Below are 22466 nucleotides of genomic sequence, written 5' to 3' on the forward strand. Positions count from 1 at the left end.
AGATTCCAATTGCCCTTATAACTTCCCAGTGTTTATTCAGTAGCAAAGCTAAAAAGGAATTTATGACATTAATAAAATAGACAAGTAAGCAATTTGCTCAGCTCTGATTTCCCAACATACAGTCCCTGCAAGATCAGCTGCTCACATGGAGCACAAAATTGACTCTATGGTATGTAGTGCGGGGATCAGTTTCCATTGCACGTTATTCTTCTATTTATCACTGTTGCTACTCACACCTACTGTAGTATGATTAAAAATAGTTTCCTGTCAACCAATTTACCAAACTTCTTGTTAATGACAGGATATAAAATTCTGCTACTTCAGGTATAATCAAAAGCAACCATTCTATGAAGTGAACTGCAAAGATATGAAGTACAATATTAAGCTGAGTTTGACAGAAAGAAACAAAATCAGTGTTTTATGGGAAATACTGCTAAGACCAGGTAAGTCCTGTACTTGTTATTTTGATATTAAGTTGAACATAAACAAAATGGTATTTATGTTGATTAATGCATAAACTGCTCTGCCACATTGGCGCTTTGGTAAAAAAAATGATATCCTGAAGTTGGATTGTGTCAGTAAGCTATGCATATGAGTGGATTTCCCATGTTATTAGCATGTAATAGATATATTCCTAAACAGAGAGAAAAGCATTGTTAAAGATGAACATCAAGGCTTGCAGCAGGCCAACAAAATGAAAATTAAATACTTATTGTTGAGATAATTCAAAGCACCATGGTTAAAGATTGGCGGAATTAGTCTCTACACCACACATAAATGAAAGGAATGAAATGAAACTGGCCAAAATTAACATTTTTTTAGAATTAAAGGATTTGATAAGGTAAGCATAGAAAAGATGTTTCCACTTGCAGAGGTAATGAGAACCAAAAGTTATAAATATAACGTGAGATAAATGTGATCCAGTCAACTAAAGCTCTGCATCAATAATTTCTAGAATAACATATATGATTACAAGAAACAAACCTGGGAACTACATGAATGATAATGATCTAGCCAAATTGGTTTCAGAGGAGAAATTACAGCCAAATTAATCTCTTTGACTTTCTGAGGAAGTGATACACTCAATGGAATAGTGGAAAACAGTATGGCATACTCCATTTTCCACATTTTTTTAAAAGAATTCCACACAAAAGACTGCTATTGAAGTTTATCAGTTTACAGAATTGGAGTTGGTAGTAGGCAATCTTGGTGATGGAATGGATATGTGGTGAGAAGCTCATCTCAGGATCACATAGGCCACCAAGGTCATGAATAGTCTGGTTCAAGCTCAGGCAGTGACCAGGGAGAAGGATGAAGTTGAAACAAAATTTGGAATGATAGATTTAACACTTAACATCACAGATCATTGTGAACCAGCAATAAACAAGCAAATAGAATTCCAAATTAATATTTAGACCATGGGATAAATTGAAGTCAATTGTGCTAAAATTCTACAATGCTCTGATAAGATTACTATGAGAATTCTGCTCCATTTTTGTCACTAAGACATGATGCATTTTGTATGGACGCAATGCTGAGGAGAGCCATTAGGCTGAACTCTGGAGCTAAAGAATTGAGGTACAGGAAAATATGGGCAGACTGGACCCCTTAAGCCTTGAAAGGAGCAACTGAGTGGAGATCTTATAGAAGTTTTCAGGTTATTGACAGTTAAGAAAAAGTACTTCTAGAGTACAATTACAGAGTAGGCCAAAACATTAAAATAAAGGCTTGGTCTAAAATTGATGAAAGCACACATTCAGAAAAACCTCTTAATATAACTAGTGGTCAATAAATACAATAGTGGAGGTTAAAAACCTCAGATTTACTCCAGATACAATTTTAAGATCTTGCAAATGACTCAAGAGACAGACCTAGGGGTAAATCGTGGGGTGATGCTTTGTATGACTAAGAAGGGGAGGAGAGATTAGCAGAGTTTTAGATCCCCAGAGGAAGTGGGTCGAGAAGTGGGCAGGCCTGCAATTTCCGGTCGATAGGCAGGCCGCCTCCATGTCCAAAACATGGCTGATGAAAGGAGGCAGACTTTCTGCGGCAGCCAGGTGGCCGAAGCTCCATATGGCTTGGATAAACCCCTCCCCCACTTAGACCACTCTCACAGCTGTGGCCAGTTTTATTGAATAAATTTTATAAGCGTTGAGAAGGTGCTTTCTATTTCTCTTATCTGCATCAGCAGCTGATCCCTTAGGGCTTTTTATTGGCCCTGCAGCCTTGGGAACCCAACTGCCATCCTTAATTGGATGGTGATGCACTCCACACCCCATTAATTGGCCATCTCTTCAAAAAGGCGTGCTATGTTAACGCTGTTTGGGCGCAGGACCTGTAATTTGTCCAACATACAAATCCAGGCCCCAGTCACTCTGACCAATCAGGGCAGAATCATGGGTGATTTTCTTCCTGCTCCCCTTCTCTTGAGCGATGCAAGCCATGTTCAAATTATCTATGAATGGATCTAAAAGAAATGACCACTAAAATAAAATAAAATCATAAAAGTTAAAGTTTTAATATTTACCACAGATGCTTACTATTTACCACAGATTTACCATAGATGCTTTCTTTGCAGAATTACACAAAAGTATATACTGAAGCTTTCTGCGGATCTACCAAATAAAAATATTGTCCTTCATTATAATTCTTCAAGCAAAATTTATTATATTTGCTTTAAATTATTTACATTCCATCAACTTTTCTTAAATTATTGTATTTTTATTTGCAGACATGTTTAAAAAATTGAAGAAAGGCGTGAACTTTGTTCAAAGATACAAAAAGGAAATTATTTGTTGTCTTAAAATGACACAACCAATCTGGTCACATTTGCAAGCCAAAAAGGTGATCAACATAGATGAAGAACATGAAGTTGCCTCTCACATTACAGAGACACAACAAAATAGAGCACTTGTTCAACTAATAATGAATCGAGGAGAAGAAGCAGAAGAAGAACTGTACAATGCACTGCTCAAAAATGATCCTTACTTTGTGAATGACGTGGAATGTAATTATTCAGACAAATTATGCAACAACTGTATAAAACGATGGAGTTTAGCTTCTTTACAGGGAGATAGCTTATCTGCACAGGAACCAAATAACAGGACTGAAAGAAAATGGATTACTCATTTGTTTTTTATGGTTAGTGGCATGATTGCAGGTTATCTGCTTGGCTACAATTTTTCATAGATGCTTTCTTTGCAGAATTACACAACAGTATATACTGAAGCTTTCTGCGGATCTACCAAATAAAAATATTGTGCTTCATTATAATTTTATCTCAACAGATTCCCTGGTTTCCCCTCCCAGTAATAAATTCTGTACTTAATGCTATAGAACATTTTAAAGCTGCTCTATTGACAGTGGTCATTATTTATGTTTAATTCATACATAAAAACAGGAAAATCATTTGCCTTTAATAACGTTGTAATTTTTATTTCCCGCATTCCTTGACCAGTTATAAATATTCAATTTAAGATTTATTGTTTACTCTCTCAACCACAGTGATATCTGTTCCATGGCACCAAGTATTTATAATACTTTACTTAAAGTACAATAAATGTGCGACAAAAGTAAAATTCTCATTCAATTTTGTGTTACTTGTAATGTAAATAAAATTATCTTCCATATTTTAAACACATATCAGGATGCATTGTTAATTCATTCTTTAGAAATAGATGAAGGAATGTAATGACAAGACAGGAAAGTGGTAATAAGATCAACTTAAAGGAGGTGAGTTTGTTACTTTATCCTATCCCAGTACTTTTTTCTCTGTTAATCAGGAAAAAAGGTTGAATCAAGGACTTCAAATAGTAAACATACAACATGGAAACACAGCACTAAAGTGTTTTCAAAGCATTTTGGGGCTAATTTCCCTCTATTTCAAGCCAGAGAAACACCTAGTTCCCAAGTACATCAGAGAGGGAAGTGGGACAGACTTGTAATGGACTTTTGAACTTCCATTTGCACTTTCCCAGAATTTCGAGGGATTCCTCAGGAAGAGAAGGGAAAGGGCAGAGTGTTTACATCTGGAGCAGGTGCATGCATCCAAGTTGCATTTAACAATCTCAACTTTCACCCAAAGTTGAAAAAATGCCCAGAAGTAAGCTGTAAGCCTTGTTTTCAATCCCTGTCAAACCTGATGGAAGAGCAGCAGACAGCTAGCACCAGCAGAAGTCCAACCAGTGCAGGCCTGCAACAGCAATTGGATTTCTATCTGTTTCTAGGCACAAGGCTTAGTTTAATGACTGCAAATATGGGTAGGTTCAGTTCAGATGAAATGAGAGTGATGTGTCTGATTTGAAACTAAACAAGTAATTGGAGGTGGATAGTTATCCTTACTGGTGTCAAATCAAATAGGAAATTAATTTGCAATTATGCTATTGCTGGATCTCCTGTTGCATTGTTTATGGTAAGTCAGAGGAGTCACAGCTTTTTGCAGAGAGGAGCGTTATTCCATTCAGCATGCAATATGTATTTTCAAAAGTGTATTGTGCATTCATTTTCTTTAACATCTATTCTGGAAATCATCAGTCACCTTTGTTTATTCAAAACATTCATTTGATATGATCTATAAATTTGGCCATACTCTGCTGGCAGCAACCAATTTACCATGCCCTCAATATGGTGGGCAGAATTTGCAGATCCCCAGCTGTAAAATTGCCACCACTCCTGTCAATGCAAGATGGCCACCAATACCCACCTTGCACATGCGCAGAAAAACAATGCTGACATTTTCAGGAGTCACAGTGCCAGTTGGATTTTATGTTCACCCAGTTTTTGAGCACCACAATGGACAGGCAGTCGGGGTGCAGCCTCCTCATCGTTTCTGGAGATCAGGATGGGGAGGGATGGGAGGATTCTGATCTGCCTGGTGACAACCGCAATTCCATATTATAACCTCCATATCTTGGATTAAGGACCGGGTTAAGGGAAAGAGACTTAAGAGCAGGAGATTCTGAAACTGCGGTGAGGCTGCACCCCAACTGCCCAACCACCAGGAAGCCCAAAAACTGAGTAAACAACTTCAGGACTGTCTCCCAACAGACCACTGACAGCTTGATTAAACAATCCTCTAACTTCCAAAGGTTTGCATGCAATAAGTACTTTTAAACAAAATAATTTTACATTTCATAAAATTTATTTTCAAAAAAATTCAATGAAACCATTTAAAATTTCCTCTTTAAAAACAGACACCATCACCCTGCCATGATGATTTGAGCGGCATCATCCTTAGTCATGGCCTACTCCTTCGCTCTCAATGATGTAACTCAGTAACACAATTGAACTGCGTTTGCACTGCATTGGCAGGAAACACAGCCATTTGCCACCTGCCTAGAAATAAAAGGTTCTTTTATTTGAGCCTGAAGAAGGCATTAGACCCTTTGTGTATGCAAATAAGGGCCTTAATGCCTTTTGAGGCCTGCACTTCAAGATTGATCTGCCTTGAGGCAACCCATTACTAGTACTGGCCTAATTCAGTTTAACCAGCCTTGATATTGCTTGTGATAAAATTTAGTTGCCTGCACGGACCCAGAGCTCCTCCTGACCCACAAAAGCAAAATGCTGCAGATGCTGGAAATCTGAAAGAAAACCAAAAGTGCTCAAAATACTCAGCAGGTCAGGCAGCATCTGTGCAGAAAGAAACAGTTAACAAACATTTCAGGTGAATGATTTGTAAATACAGCAAAGAGGAGCAGCCTTCTTTAGAGCCAAAGACCTCCCTCCTTATAAAGCAGTGGTGAAAAGCTGTACGGTCAAAGTTGCACAGCAAGTTAGTGCAGTCCACCAGGTCCATTGGACAGAAGTACCTGTGTGATCAGTACAGATGCACCATGAGACAGGAGTGACACTGGGTTTATGCCATTCTGTCCATTGACTGTGCCTCTTTCCACAGATGCTGCCTGACCCGTTGAGTATTTCCAGTGTTCTGTTTTTACTTCAGATTTCCTGCATCTGCACTATTTCGTTTTTTTCTTTGATTTTGCAAGAAAGCAAATCAAAATTTACAAGCGAGGAGGAACTTGACATGACGTGGCAGGAGCAGACAATAAATTTCTGGCCAAGCTGTGACAACAAGGCCCAGATTTTTGTCATGAGAGGTTCTCTATCATGGCAAAAATCCCAGAAATGGCCAAAAATTCAAGGTTCCACCCCGGAACACGGGAGTGAAGTCAGGCCAGAGTTCATGCATGTGCAGTTAACAGAGGCAGCTGGCCATTTAAATCACCTGCTTCCTCCACTGATGGGATTTTGATAGGCCAGGATTGTGAAATCTGGAGTGCGTAGATTAGAACAGGTGACAGGAAGTCTGAACTTGGTGGATTTATTAAGATAGCCAGCCCTTTGGAGAGGTAAGGTACCCATTTGGATATTGTCCAAGGAGACCTATGGGAGAGTAAGACACCCTTTGGGAGATAAGGTACCCTTTGGGATTGTTAAAAGTGAACATGATTATGCACTTTTTACATATAAACTCATTGGACCTGTCAAGGAACTGTCAAAGGGTACCAGGTGAATGTTTTAAAAATTCATTCATGGGATGTGGGCGTTGCTGGCTGAGCCAGCATTTATTGTCCATCCCTAATTGCCCTTATTCAGAGAGCATTTAAGAGTCAACCAGACTGCTGTGGGTCTGGAGTCACATGTAGGCCAGATCAGGTAAGGATGGCAGATTTCCTTCCCTAACGGATATTAGTGAACCAGATGGGTTTTTACAACAATCAGCAATGGTTTCATGGTCATCATCAGACTTTTAATTCTAGATTTTTACTGAATTCAAATTCCACCATCTGCCGTGGTCCCCAGAGCATTACCCTGGGTCTCTGGAATACCAGTCCAGTGACAATACCACTACATCACCACCTCCCCTGCAGAGGGCAAAGGGTGGTGAGTGGGGTAATGGGTTGGTATGAGTTGGCACTAAGTCAGCATAGGGGCTAAAATAGTGCCATGGAAATGTAGGTGTCATGGGGGATATAAGGGACCATGAGGGTGGATGGGGGCCATGAGGTGGCACAAGTTGACATGGATAGGGCATAGGCAGTATTAGGGGGTGAGTGCTGCAGGGCTGTTTTTTTGCTTTATCTTTTTTTCATTTATTTCAACAAAGTGCCGGAGCACAGAGGCAGGCCTGCTGCCCAGACCGCCTCCACACTTCCAGGGGCTGCGGGTGACTTCCAATCCAGGCTGCCCACCCATGAACGAAAATCCAACCTTCAGCACGCCATTTTTTAAAGTTTAGGTTTGCGGAGTCAGGAATTCTCCAGTCTCTGCACAACTGACCTGGAAGCAAAAACCTGGGCCCAGCTATCTGCTGGGTCTTTTGGACATGGATGTTGATACATCAATAGCCTTTAGGTCCCCTTTTAGTAGACAGTAGCAATAGATCACAAACATAATTGAGAGTTTAAGAAAAATGCATGATACAATGGGACAGGTGATATTTATCACTGTGAAAAAGAACCTGGAATGAAATGATGAATGTGTCTGCAAAATGTATGAATATCATGTTATCATCAGCTAAATGTAATAATATACTCCCCATTCCATTTGAACGTACGAACAAGGTGCAGGATTAGGCCATTCAGCTCCTCAAGTCTGCTCCGCCATTTAATAACATAATAGCTAATCTGATAGTAACCTGAAATCAGCATCCCATCTGCCCTCAATAACCTATCATGCCCTTGCTTACCAAGAACCTGTCCACCTCTGCCTTAAAAATATTCAAAGACTCTGCTTCCATGACTTTTTCATGAAGAGTTCCAAAGACTCATAACGCTCTCAGTGAAAAAATTCCACCTCACCTCTGTTTTAAATGAACGACCCCTTAATTTTAAACAGTGACCCATAGATTCTCTCACAAAAGGAAATATCCTCTCCACATCCACCCTGTCAAGACCCCTCATCTTATACGTTTCAATAAAGTCGCCTCTTACTCTTCTAAACTCCAGCGGATACAAGCCTAGTCTGTCCAACCTTTCCTCATAAGACAACCCACCCATTCCAGTCTGGTAAACCTTCTCTGAACTGCTTCCAACGCATTTACATCCTTCCTTAAAAGAGGTGACCGATACTGTGAACAGTACTCTCACTAGTGCCCTGTGCAACTGAAGATACGTTATAGAGTAAGCACAATGACTGCTCTGCCCGACCCCCAATTTAACATTCATCTTTACCCAAATTAAAATTGTTTGTCAGATGGTTTCTGTTTCCTTTTATAATCCCAAATCAACCGAAAGCATGAATGACATTTCAAATAAAAACAAAAATTGTGGGGAAATATTCAGCAGTTCGCAGCATCTGTGGAGAGAGAAACAGAGTTAACATTTCGTGTCCATATGACTCTTCTTCAAAACTAAAGAGTAGAAACATGATGGATTTAATACTGCTTAAGATGGGGTGGAGCAGGTGGAGCAAGATAGAAGGTCTTGGATAGGTGAGAGCTATGGAGAGATTGACAAAGATGTCATGGACATATTTTGATACGGCAGGTGATCTTTGCCAGGCTGACCAAATCCACAAGGGAAACTTGGCCACACTATCACAATGATTTCGCAATTTGTATTTATTAAGAGAAGGTTGAATTCAGAAGTAATGAGTCCTCTAACACCTTTAGAGATTTTAAAAGTTAAATTAAAACATTTATGACCAAAAGAAAAGAATTAAAACACATACACAAGATTACAGTTACACTGTTATTTAATATAACAAATCCCAAAATTCTTAATTAACCTGATTCCCATCTGCACATCCCCTTTAAGGCAACAGTCCAACATAAATTTTAAATGTAGAGAGGCAATCCAGCAAGGCTACCACAGCACCCACTCAATAGTGGAATTCCAAAGGCTTTTTTACACAACTTTGGTTAATGGAACAGCAGACTTCTGCAAAGTGGCTAGAGGCTGTTGCCCCAAGTCTGTTTCACATGGTGTATCTTTTAGATCTTACACGGCCACCCTGATACAACCTTCCAAGCTTCTTTAATTATTTTCCTTCCTCTTTAATTTATAAATACCATTGTTTCCATATGGCTTTGGAATTTACTTTTCTCATGTTATCAATATGGCCCTCTCCTTTTGGGAAAAATAAACGTAATAACCTTTCCCTATTTATCTTGTCAGTTGTAAAACTTTATCATGTTTCTTTGAAAGCCAAACACCTCTCCACTTAACTTAAAATGCAAATTTCATTCACACCCTATCTACTGACTTTACCCTAGCTCACTCATTTGCATTTCAAATACCATTTTTACACCTAGCTCTTTTGATAATTTCAACCTTGCAGTCTATCTGACTCTAATTCAATTAAATCAGCCACACAGACAACCATCCACACACACACACAAATATAAACCTAATTTACAATACCCCACAATAATATTTTGAAAAATATGGTAGTTTCTTGACAAAGGCAAGAAAGGGGAGTGTTAACAGTAGTGGTAAAGACTAAAGAAGGTGCAGATAATGACATAAAGGTAAGAGCAAAAAGTGTTAATAGTGAGTGGGATGGAGTCCATACAGGAAGCAGGGTGTGTCTTGATCCCCCTGTCCACCTGTCCCTTTATCTCCTCCCTCCTCACCGTCCAAGGTCCCAAACACTCCTTTCAGGTGAAGCAGCGCTTCACTTGCACCTGCTTCAATTTGGACTACTGTATTCGCTGCTCCCAATACAGTCTCCTCTACACTGGGGAGGCCAAACGCAGACTGGGTGACCACTTTGCAGAACAACTTCACTCAGTCTGCAAGCATGACCCAGACCTTCCTGTCGCCTGCCATTTCAACACACCATCTTGCTCTCATGTCCACGTGTTTGTCCTTGGCTTGCTGCAATGTTCCAGCAAAGCGCAATGCAAACTGGAGGAACAGCACCTCATCTTCCGATTAGGCACTTTATAGCCTTCCGGATTTAACATTGAGTTCAACAACGTCGGACCATGAACTCTCTCCTCCATCTTGAATCCAATTTTTTAAATTTAAATTTAAATTTTCTAATTAATTTTTTATTTATGTACTTTTTTTAATCCTTTCTTCCCAACCAAAAGAGCGCAGAGAGCGGGGAGAATTCATTTTAAAAAGAGCATGGAGAGCAGGGAGAATGCATTTTAAAAAGAACACTGAGAGTGAGGAGACTTTATTTTAAAGAGCATGGAGCGCGGGGAGACTTTGTTTTAAAAAGAGCATGAAGAGCAAGGAGAGTTCATTTTAAAAAGAGCATGGGAAGCAGGGAGACTTCATTTTAAAAAGAACACGGAGAGCGGGAGACTTCAGTTTTAAAAGAGCGTAGAGAGCGGGGAGAATTCATTTTAAAAAGAGTGTGGAGAGTGAGGAGACTTCATTTTAAAAAGAGCACAGAGAGCGAGGAGACTTCATTTTATAAGGAGCACAAGGCTGATGAGACTTTATTTAAACAAGTGTGAAGAGCAGGAATACTTCATTTTAAAAGGAGTGCAGAAAGGGTGTAGACTTCATTTTAAGAAGAGTGAGGAGAGTTCATTTTCAAAAGCGCAGAGAGCGGGGAGACTTAATTTTAAAAAGAGCGCAGGGAGCAGGGAGATTTCAGTGAGATCAGCAGTGGACTGACATCATGAACCACAACGCGACACAAGCGCAGGGAAAGCAGCTGATTGGTGAGTAGGATTGGTGAGTCTTTAAAGTAAAACTAAGGTCCTTAGTTTGTGTTTAGATCTCCGGTCTTTTTTTCTCTCTTTTGCTTAAAAATAGCTTGTAAAGTGTAAGATCGATACTGGTGTAAAAAATTAATTACAATAAAAGAGCAGGGATTAATTAATAAATTAAATAAAATACAATAATGATGGCAGAGTGGGTGATCTGTTGCTGCTGCAGCATGTGGGACCTGCTGGACACCAACATGATCCAGGGCGAACACATCCGTAGTGAGTATTTGCAGCTCGAGGAACTTTGGATCCAAGTTGTAGACAATGCGCCACATCAGGGAGGGGGAAAGTTACCTGGACACTTTGCTCCAGGAGGCGGCCACACCCCTCAGAATGGGTAATTCCAATTTGGTATGTGATCAGGGGCAGGAAGGTGTGACTGCAGGTGAGGCAGATATGAGGACCCAGGGGTAGCGTTAGAGGAGTCTCGGCCCCTGCAATTGTCCAACAGTTACGAGGTTCTTGCAAGCTGAGTGGACAAGAGCAGGGACTGCAGGGAGGATGAGCAAACTGACCATGGCACCGTGGTACAGGGATACATTCAATTGCAGAAATAGGAACGTAGTAGTAATAGGGGACAGTATAATTAGGGGTATAGTTACTGCTCTCCGCAGCCGTGAATGTGAGTCCCAAAGGCTGTGTTGCCTACCTGGTGCCAGGGTTAAGGACATCTCCTCAGGTCTGGAGAGGAACTTTTTTTTTAATTCATTCACGGGATGCGGGCTTCGCCAGATAGGACAGCATTTATTGCCCATCCCTTGTTGCCCTTGAGAAGGTGGTGGTGAGCTGCCTTCTTGAACCGCTGCAGTCCATATGGTGTAGGTACACCCACAGTGCTGTTAGGAAGTGAATTCCAGGATTTTGACCCAGCAACAGTGAAGGAATGGTGATATATTTTCAAGTCAGGAGGTGAGTGACTTGGAGGGGAACTTCCATGTGGTGGTGTTCCCATCTAACTGCTGCCCTTATCCTTCTAAACTGTAGTGGTCGTGGATTTGGAAGGTGCTGTCTAAGGAGCCTTGGTGCATCATGTGGATGGTAAACACTGCTGTTACTGTGCGTCGGTGGTGGAGGGAGTGAATGTTTGTGGATGTGGTGCCAATCAAGCAGACTGCTTTGTCCTGAACAGTGTCCAACTTCTTCAGTGTCATTGGAGCTGCACTCATCCAGGCAAATGGGGAGTATTCCATCACACTCCTGACTTGTGCCTTGTAGATGGTTGGTGGGCTTTGGGGATTCAGGAACTGAGTTACTCGTCGCACAATTCCAAGCCTCTGACCTGCTCTTGTACCCACAGTATTTATATGGCTAGTCCAGTTCAGTTTCTGGTCAATGCTAACCCTCAGGATGTTGATAGTGGGGGATTCAGTGATGGTAATACCATTGAACATCAATGGGCAATGGTTGGATTCTCTCTTGTTGGACTTGGTCATTGCCTGACATTTGTGTGGCGTGAATGTTACTTGCCACTTGTCAGCCCAAGCCTGGATATTGTCCAGGTCTTGCTGCATTTGGACATGGACTGCTTCAGTTATCTGAGGAATCATGAATAGTGCTGAACATTGTGCAATCATCAGCGAACATCCCCACTTCTGACCTTATGATGGAAGGAATGTCATTGATGAAGCAGCTGAAGATGGTTGGGCCTAGGACACTACCCTAAGGAACTCCTGCAATGATGTCCTGGAGCTGAGATGACTGACCTCCAACATCCACAATCATCTTCCTTTGTGCTAGGTATGACTCCAACCAGCAGATTGGATTCCCCTGATTCCCATTGACTCCAGTTTGCAAGGGCTCCTTGATGCTACACACGGTCAAATGTAACCCTGTTGTCAAAGGCAGTCACTCTCACCTCATCTCAGGAATTCTGCTCCTTTGTCCATGTTTGAGCCAAGGCTGTAATGAGGTCAGGAGTTGAGTGGCCCTGGCAGAACCCAAACTGGGCATCAGTCAGCAGGTTATTGCTTAGCAAGTGCCGCTTGATAGCATTGTTGATGACCCATTCCATTACTTTACTGATGACGGAGAGTAGACTGATGGGGCGGTAATTGGCTGGGTTGGATTTGTCCTGCTTTTTGTGTACAGGTCATACCTGGGCAATTTTCCACATAGCTGGGTAGATGCAGTGCTGTAGCTGTACTGGAACAGCATGGCTAGGGATTCGGCAAGTTCTGGAGCACAAGTCTTCAGTACTATTGCCGGAATGTTGTCAGGGCCCATAGCCTTTGCAGTATCCAGCGCCTTCAGCTGTTTCTTGATATCACATGGAGTGAATCAAATTGGCTAAAGTCTGGCATCTGTGATACTGGGGACTTCTGGAGGAGGCCGAGATGGATCATCCACTCGGCACTTCTGGCTGAAGATTGTCGCGAATGCTTCAGCCTTATCTTTTGCACTGATGTACTGGGCTCCTCCATCATTGAGGATGGAGATATTTGTGGAGCCTCCTCCTCCAGTGAGTTGTTTAATTGTCCATCACCATTCACAACTAGATGTGGCAGGACTGCAGAGCCTAGATCTGATCTGTTGGTTGTGGGATTGCTTAGCTCTATCACTTGCTGCTTATGCTGTTTGGCATGCAAGTAATCCTGTTTTATAGCTTCACCAGGTTGACATCTCATTTTTAGGTATGCCTGGTGTTGCTCCTGGCATGCCCTCCTGCACTCTTCATTGAACCAGGGTTGATCCCCTGGCTTGATGGTAATGGTAGAGTGGGGGATACGCTGGGCCATGAGGTTACAGATTTTGTTCAAGTACAATTCTGCTGCTGCTGATGGCCCACAGCGCCTCATGGATGCCCAGTCTTGAGTTGCTAGATCTGTTTGAAATCTCTCCCATTTAGCACGTTGGTAGTGCCACACAACACGATGGAGGGTATCCTCAATGTGAAGGCAGGACTTCATCTCCACAATGACTGTGCGGTGGTCACTCCTACCAATACTGTCATGGACAGATGCATCTGTGGCAGGCAGGTTGGTGAGGATGAGGTCAAGTATGTTTTCCCCTCTTGTTGGTTCCCTGACCACCTGCCGCAGGCCCAGTCTAGCAGCTATGTCATTTAGGATTTGGCCAGCTCAGTCAGTAGTGGTGCTAATGAGCCACTCTTGGTGATGGACATTGAAGTCCCCCACCCAGAGAACATTCTGTGCCCTTGCCACCCTCAGTGCTTCCTCCAAGTGATGTTCAACATTGTGGAGCACTGATTCATGGGCTGAGGGAGGGCGCTAGGTGGTAATCAGCAGGAGGTTTCCTTGCCCATGTTTGACCTGATGCCATGAGACTTCATGGGATCCGGAGTCGATGTTGAGGATTCCCAGGACAACTCCCTCCTGACTGTATACCACTGTGCCGCCACCTCTGCTGGGTCTGTCCTGCCGGTGGGACAGGACATATCCAGGGATGGTGATGGTGGAGTCTGGGACATTATCTGTAATGTATGATTCCGTAAGGATGACTATGTCAGGCTATTGCTTGACTTGTCTGTGAGACAGCTCTCCCAATTTTGGCACTAGCCCCCAGATGTTAGTAAGGAGGACTTTGCTGGGTCAACAGGGCTGCGATTGCCTTTGTCATTTCCGGTGCCTAGGTCGATGCCGGGTGGTCTGTCTGGTTTCATTCCTTATTTGTGTCTTTGTAGCAGTTTGTTACAACTGAGTGGCTCGCTAGGCCATTTCAGAAGGCATTTAAGAGCCAACCACATTGCTGTGGGTCTGGAGTCACATGTAGGCCAGACCTGGTAAGGATGACAGATTTCCTTCCCTAAAGGACATTCAGGAGTGGGAGGGGAGGGATCCAGTGGTCGCGTCCAGGTTTGCACCAATAACATTGATAGGAGGTTCTGCTGAAAGAATTTGAACAGTTAGGAGCTAAGTTAAAAAGCAAAAACTCCAAAGTAATAATCTCGGGATTATTACCTGAGCCATGGCAAACTGGCATAGGGTAAATAAAGTCAAGGAGTTAAATGCGTGGCTCAAAGATTGGTGTGGGAGGAATGGGTTTCAGTTCATGGGGCAGGAGGGATCTGTTCCAGTGGGATGGGCTTCACTTGAACCATGCTGGGAACCAGTGTCCTGGTGAATCAAATAACTAGGGCTGTAGAGAGGGCTATAAGCTAAATATTGTGGGGGAGGGATCTGGAGAAAGGATATGTAAGCTTACAAAGCAAAAGGATATGGCAGTATTGCAGGGCAGCTATTTAGGTAATGATACCCAGATTGTGACAGGAAGGGACAGTGTACAAACATTTTTAAAAAAGCAGCAAATAGAATCAAACGGGAAAAATGGTAAAAAGGCAAATTAATGGCTCTTGACTTAAATGCACGTCATATTCGGAACAAAATAAATGAATTAACAGCACAAATAGAGGTTAATGGGTATGATCTTATAGCCATTACAGAGTCATGGTTACAAGGAGATCAAAGCTGGGAACTAAATGTTCAGGGGTATGTGACTTTTCAAAAGGACAGGCAGGAAGGAAAAGGTGGTGGGGTATCTTTGTTAGTATGAGATGGAGTAGTACGACAGCAAGAAATTATCTTGGATTGGAAGATGTAGAATTCATATGGGTGAAGGTAAGAAATAACAAGGGGAAGAAGACACTGGTGGGAGTCATCTATAGGCCCCCTAACAGTAGCTATAATGTAGGACAGAAAATAAATCAGGAGGTAGTGAGGGCATGCAAAAAAGGCAGTACATTAATCATGGGTGACTTTAATCTTCATGGAAAAATCAAATTGGCAGGGGTAGCCATGAGCAAGAATTCAAAGAGTGTATTCAGGATAATTTCCTAGAATATGTTGTGGATCCAATCAGGGATCAGGCTATTTTAGATCTGGTAATGTGTAATGAGGCAGGTTTAATAAATGATCTCAGAATAAGATCCCCTAGGAAATAGTGACCATAACATGGTAGCATTTAATATTCAGCTTGAGACTGAGAAACTTGGATCGGAAAAAACTGTGCTAAACTTAAGTAGCGGTAATTACAAATGAATGAGGGCAGAGTTGATTGCAGTGGACTGGGAAAGGAGTTTAACAGAAAAGACAGTTGAAGAACAATGGCAGACATTTAAGAAAACTGTTCATGACTTATAACAAAGATATATCCTAGTGAGGTAGAAGGATTCTAGGAAGGGGATAAACCAATCATGGTTAACCAAGGAACTTGAGGAGAGTATCAAATTGAAAGAAAAACAACATACAACATGGCAAAGATTAGTGGGAAGCCAAAGGATTGGGAAAGTTTTAAAAATCAACAAAAGATGACCAAAAAAATAAAGAGGGAGAAAATAAATTTTGAGGGTAAACTAGCCAGTAATATAAAAACAGACAGTAGGAGTTTCTTTAAATGTATAAAAAGGAAGAGAGAGGCCAAAGTGAGCATAAGCCCCTTAGAGAACAAGGCTGGGGAAATAACAATGGAGAACTAGGAAATGGCAAAGAAATTGAATAAATACTTTGCATCAGTCTTCATGGTCAAAGACACTAATAGCATTCCAAAAATACTAAATAATCAAGGGGCAAAAGGGGTGGAGGAAATAAATACAATAACTATTACTAGAGAAAAAGTACTAGGGAAACTAATGGGGCCAAAGGCCGATAAATCCCCTGGACCTGATGGGTTGCATCCTAGGATATTAAAGGAAGTAGCTACAGGGATAGTGGGTGCATTGGTAGTAATCTTCCAAGAATCCTTAGATTTTGGAAAAGTCGCAGAGGACTGGAAAACTGCCAATGTAACACCTTTATTCAAAAAGGGAGGGATACAAAAACAGGTAACTATAGGCCAGTTAGCTTAATATCTGTCATTAGAAAAATATTAGAGTCTATTATAAAAGATGTAATAGCAGGGCATTTAGAAATGTATAATATAATCAGGCAGAGTCAGCATGGCTTCATGAAGGGGAAATTAAGCCTGACAAATTTATTAGAATTCTTTGAGGAGGTAACAAGCAGAATAGATAAAGGGGAACCAGTAGATGTAATATATTTGGATTTCCAAAAGGCGTTCGATGAGGTGCCACACATACGCTACTTAATAAGATCAGAGCCCATGGTGTTGGGGATAGTGCATTAGCATGGATAGAGGATTGGTTACTATTAGAAGACAGAGAGTTGGAATAAGGGTGGCATTTTCAGGATTGGAACCTGTAACTAGTGGAGTACCACAGGAATCAGTCCTGGGGCCACAATTATTTACAATATGTATTGATAACTTGGATGAGGGAAGTGAATGTACTATCACCAAGTTTGCAGATGGCACAAAAATAGGTGGGAAGGCAAGCAGTGAGGATGACACAAAGAGTAATGGCTGTAAGATCATACCCATTAACCTCTATTTGTAACATTAATGCATTTATTTTATTCCGAATACTACATGCATTTAAGTCAAGAGCCATTAATTTTGCATTTTCACCATTTTTCCCCTTCTTCCTATTTGCTGCTTTTAAAAAATGTTTGTACGCTCTGTCCCTTCCTGGTTAAGTGAGTGCGCAACAACTTGGCAGATGGAATATAATATGAGAAAATGTGAGATTATGCACTTTGCAGAATAAAGGAGCTGAATATTATTTAAATAGATAAAGACTACAGAAAGTTGCAGCACAGAGGGATTTGGGGGTCTTCATGCATGAATCCCAAAAAGTTAGCATACCAGTTCAGCAGGTAATCGGGAAGGCAAATGGAATGTTGGCTTTTATTTCAAAGGGAATGGAGTATAAAAATAGGAAAGTCTTGCTAAAACTACACAAGGCACTAGTTAGACCACGCCTAGAATACTGTGAACAGTTTTGGTCCCCTTATCTAAGGAAAGATATCCTGGCATTGGAGGCAGTCCAGAAAATGTTCACTAGGTTGATCTCAAGTAAGGAGGGATTTTCTTATGAGGAGAGGTTGAGTAGGTTGGCACTGTGCTCATTGGAATTTAAAAGAATGAGAGGCAACCTTAGCTAAACATGTAAGATTCTTAGGGGGCTTGACAGGGTAGATGCTGAGAGGTTGTTTCCTCTTGTGGGAGAGTCTAGTACTAGAGGGCATAATCTCAGAGTAAGGGGTTACCCATTTAAGACAGAGATGAGGTGGAATTTCTTCTCTCAGAGGGTACTTAATCTGTGGAATTCTTTACCATTGAGGGCTGTAGAAGCTGGATCATTAGGTATATTTAAGGCTGAGATGGACATATTTTTAATCAGTAAGGGAATCATGGGTTAAGGGGAAAAGGCAGGAAAGTGGAGTTGAGGATAATCAGGTCAGCCATGATCTCACTGAATGGCAGAGCAGACTCGATGGGCCGAATAACCTACTTAGGCTCCTAAGTCTTACGGTCTCAGTTCCTCCACCTGTCGCATCTGTTCACCCCTTCCCCTCCCTCCCAGAATCAAGATAGGGTCAACCTTGTCCTCATTTTTCACCCCACCAGCCTCTACATTCAAAGGATCATCCTCCACCATTTCCCCTCAAATCCCCCTTTCAACATTCTGTTCCCTCTGCGACATCCTGGTCCACTCCTCCATCACCCCTAACTCCTCATCCCCTTCCCATGTAATCGCAAAAGGTGCAACACCTGCCTCTTTACCTCCTCCTTCCTCACCGTCCAAGGCCCCAAACATTCCTTTCAAGTGAAGTAGTGCTTCACTTGCACCTGCTTCAATTTGGTCTACTGCACTCGCTGCTCCTAATGTGTTCTCCTGTACACTGGGGAGACTAAATGCAGACTGGGTGAGCGCTTTGTGGAATACCTTCACTCAGTCCGCAAACATGACCCCAGACCTTCCTGTCGCTTGCCATTTCAACACACCACCCTGCTCTCATACCCACATGTCTGTCCTTTGCCTGTTGCAATGTTTCAGTGAAACCCAGTGCAAACTAGAGGAACATCACCCCATCTTCCGATTAGGCATCTTATAGCTTTCCGGACTTAACACTGAATCACAGAATCACACACTGTAGAAGAGGCCCTTTGGCCCATCGAATCTGCACCGACACTTGAGAAACACCTGACCTAGCTAGCTAATCCCATGTACCAGCACTTGGCCCATAGCCTTGAATGTTATGATGTGCCAAGTGCTCATCCAGGAACTTTTTAAAGGATGTGAGGCAACCTGCCTCCACCACCCTCCCAGGCAGCACATTCCAGATTGTCACCACCCTCTGGGTAAAAAAGTTTTCCCTCACATCCCCCCTAAACCTCCTGCCCCTCACCTTGGACTTATGTCCCCTTGTGACTGACCCTTCAACTAAGGGGAACAGCTGCTCCCTAACCACCCTGACCATGCCCCCTCATAATCTTGTACACCTCGATCAGGTCACCCCTCAGTCTTCTCTGCTCCAATGAAAACAACCCAAGTCTATCCAACCTCTCTTCATAACTTAAATGTTTCATCCCAGGCAACAACTTCAGGTCATGAACTCTCTCCTCCCTTTTTTAATCAAATTGTTTTTTTTAATCTTAATTTTAATTTTTTTTATCTACTCTGTCTTTATCCTTTACCAACAACCTCCCGGAGCCATCTGTCACTAGTTTCTGTATTGCACTTTCACAGAGCGCTGACCCTTGTTCTGCTATTAACACATTCTGCTTTTACCTTTATGCCATGTTCAGCACCTTCTTTAGTCTTTACCACTATCATTAACACTCCCTTTGTCTTGTGTCCATCACATCTTTGTCAATATCTCCTGAGCTCCTACCTATCGCTGATCTTCTATTTTGTTCCCCGATTCCCGCCCTTAAACAGTACAAAATCTCTTTAGCTCTGAAGACTGGTCATACCGACTCGAAATGTTAATTCTGTTTCTCTCTCCACAGATGCTTCCAGACTACCAGACCTGCTGAGCTTTTCCAGCATTTTTTGTTTTTACGTCAGATTTTCAACATCCGCAGTATTTTGCTTTCATGACATTTCAAATATCCCGGCCTTCAGCCTTTGCGCCTGCGCAGTGTCCCCAGACCCTCCCGCTGTCCGCCAAGATTCCGGTCGTTCTCTGCTCCTTCAGTGACGTCAGCTGGTAGTCCGGTTCCCAGAAGGCGCTGGCCGGCCGGATGTGGCGGTTGCTGAGGCTCTCCCCAGCCGGCCGGATGTGGCGGTTGCTGAGGCGCTCCCCAGCCGGCCGGATGTGGCGGTTGCTGTGGCGTTGGCCAGCCGTTGCCATGTCGTCTGGCGGTGAGGCCCTGCTGCTGTCGATGGATTTTGAAGTGTTTGGGAAGGTGCAGGGAGTTTTCTTTCGGAAGCACACGCAGAAAGAGGCCAAGAGGCTGGGCCTGGCCGGCTGGGTGGAGAACACGGCGGAGGGGACGGTGCGGGGCCAGCTGCAGGGAGCCGAGGAGCAGGTCCGGGCGATGCAGACCTGGCTCCGCCACACCGGCAGCCCCAAGTCCCAGATAGACAAAGCCGAGTTCAACAACCAGAAGAAAATCCAGCACCGCGAATACTCGGACTTCCAGATCATCAAGTAACCGGCGACGGCTGATCAGACACCCTGCGGCCGGGGTGGGCGGCGGCTCCGGTTTCTCCTCCCAGTCCCGACTAGGTGTTTGGCTTCGGAGGGGAAGTGAGCGTTTTACCGGTTCCCCGTCCCGCTCTGGCTGCTGCTGCTTCGGTTGGGCTCTGCCCGACCTGATTCCACCCGGGACATTTATAATGGAAACAGAAACCGCCATCCCCTTCCAGTTTCCTCGTGCATTCAGTTTCTCTCCAAAGTTTGTTGATAACATTTCACACGGATGTTCAAGATCTAATGTTGAGATTGTTGGTGCTCTGTGTTACCTTGTTATATTTCAAGCAGGTCCCAATTTGTTCAGTGCTTTTGTTTTACCGTTGTTCTTGCGTTTTTGGGTTAGCGGAGTCGATGCCCAATTAGCTGTTCCGGCTCCTGCCACCATGGACAGATCCTTCAGGGAGTCTACAAGCTAGTGGACCTCCTAACTTTATTACAATGAAGCGAGCTTCATTCAAACGGACTCGGACGTGTCCGTAACCTCACGGTTTCTTATTTATTGCAAGATTTGTGTTGTTTGTTTGACTTGTCACATTGAAAGAGTACTACTGTAGATAAAATAGCGAGTTTTTTTTATTCCAAATGGAAACCACGCTTCAGTTTTTTTCATTATTTTTACGTTATTTCAACTCGAATGTAAATGCTAATATGAAATAGCACTTATATAAAATTGTTCAAAGTTGGAGTGCCAACTTCCTTCAGTTGTAAACCCTCACCTCTTAAGTATATTGCTAAGCTGATAACTTGGCACCACAATGTATTTCGTGCAGGAATGCGTGTTAATAACCAATGTGTTAGTACAATAAATCTAAATATTGCATAATTGGAAGTGCCGCCCTCGGAGTGCGATTTTAAACTCTCGCTCTTTCTCTCGGTTCCTGCACTTCAGGAGGATGTCAAAACATCTCATTAGCACTAACTCAGTGAGGACTACGAAGGAGTTCTGGTGCCAAGTGATACATTCATCCTCCATGAACTGATTTATTCATCCACTTTCTGTTAGTGACAAAGTGCCCTGTGCAGAATAGTTGTCATATTTACTCACATGGTAGCAACCACTTCAAAATAATTCATTGTATGTGAAGTGGCTTCCTTTGAGATATTTAAGTCATGCTCCAAATCAAATATTCCTTTGGGTCTGTTGCAATTAAAATGTGACTATTTTGCAAAATTTTATGTTAAACCGTGTAACAAAATTGATTTAGCAACGTTAACATTTTTTAAATGAAATGCTGCATTAAACATTCTGAACCATAGTATTTCTGTGCTTGAGTCCTTTGTGTGTTTGAAGCAAGAGTTCTCCTGGGAGAACTTCCTTTACTTGTTTGTGGGATGTGGGCATCACTGGCTAGGCCAGCACTGCCCATCCTTTATTGCCCTCTGGAAAGTGCTGGTGATTTGCCTTCTTGAACCGCTGGAGTCCATGTGGTGTAGAAACACCCAGACTGCTGTGTGGAGGGAGTTCCAGGATTTTGACCCAGGGACAGTGAAGGAATGGTAATATATTTCCAAGTCAGGATGGTGAGTGATTTGGAGGGGAACTTGCAGGTTGTGGTGTTCTCATGTGTCTGCTGTCCTTGTTTTTCTAGGTGGTAGAGGTCACAGGTTTGGAAGGTGCCTTGGTGAGTTGCTGCAGTGCATTTTTGTCCTGGATGGTGTCAAGCTTCTTGAGTGTTGAAGCTGCACTCATTCAGGCAAGTGAAGTCACACTCCTGACTTGTGCCTTGTAGATGGTGGACAGGCTTTGGGGCATCAGGAGGTGAGTTCTCTGCAGAATTCCTCGCCTCTGACCTGTCTTGTAGCCACAATTTTCCACAATGTTTGTATGGCTAGTCCAGTTCAGTTTCTGGTAAATGGTAACCCCCAGGATGTTGATAGTGGGGGATTCAGTGATGGTAATACCATAGAATGTCAAGGGCCAATGATTGGATTCTTTCTTGTTGGAGATGTCCAGTACCTGGCACTTGGGAGGTGTGAATGTTACTTTTCACTTAGTCCAAGTCTGAATATCATCCAGGTCTTGCTGCATATGGGCACAGACTGTTGAACCAAATGGGATTCCCAAGGGCATAAGACATCATTACTGTCTGAAAGCTCCTGGACTTGAGCCTAATTCTCAAATAACCTATAAACAATTTCACTGTCACATGGCTGCAGTTGCAAATGTTCGTCTGAAATTGGGTTTATAGCTCTAGCTGCTTACTTGGGCTTCTGATTTTAGTTCTCTGGGACAACTTTCAACTTAAATGCCAGTTTTACCTCCAAAAAATAAGCCGTTAAGGCACTGAGAGTTGGGT

The 22466-nt window shown here is 42.6% G+C and overlaps 1 protein-coding gene across 1 annotated transcript; it reads left to right on the plus strand.

Annotated features, from left to right (window-relative positions):
- The first annotated feature begins 19683 nt into the window (after positions 1-19683).
- LOC121285938 (acylphosphatase-1-like) lies at positions 19684-21425 on the plus strand. The gene has a single exon (XM_041202898.1). It carries the CDS (start codon positions 19715-19717, stop codon positions 20126-20128), a length of 414 nt encoding a protein of 137 aa, XP_041058832.1. The 5' UTR covers positions 19684-19714; the 3' UTR covers positions 20129-21425.
- Positions 21426-22466: the final 1041 nt, after the last annotated feature.

The sequence above is a fragment of the Carcharodon carcharias genome, chromosome 13 (assembly GCF_017639515.1).
Source record: "Carcharodon carcharias isolate sCarCar2 chromosome 13, sCarCar2.pri, whole genome shotgun sequence".
Classification (NCBI taxonomy): domain Eukaryota; kingdom Metazoa; phylum Chordata; class Chondrichthyes; order Lamniformes; family Lamnidae; genus Carcharodon; species Carcharodon carcharias.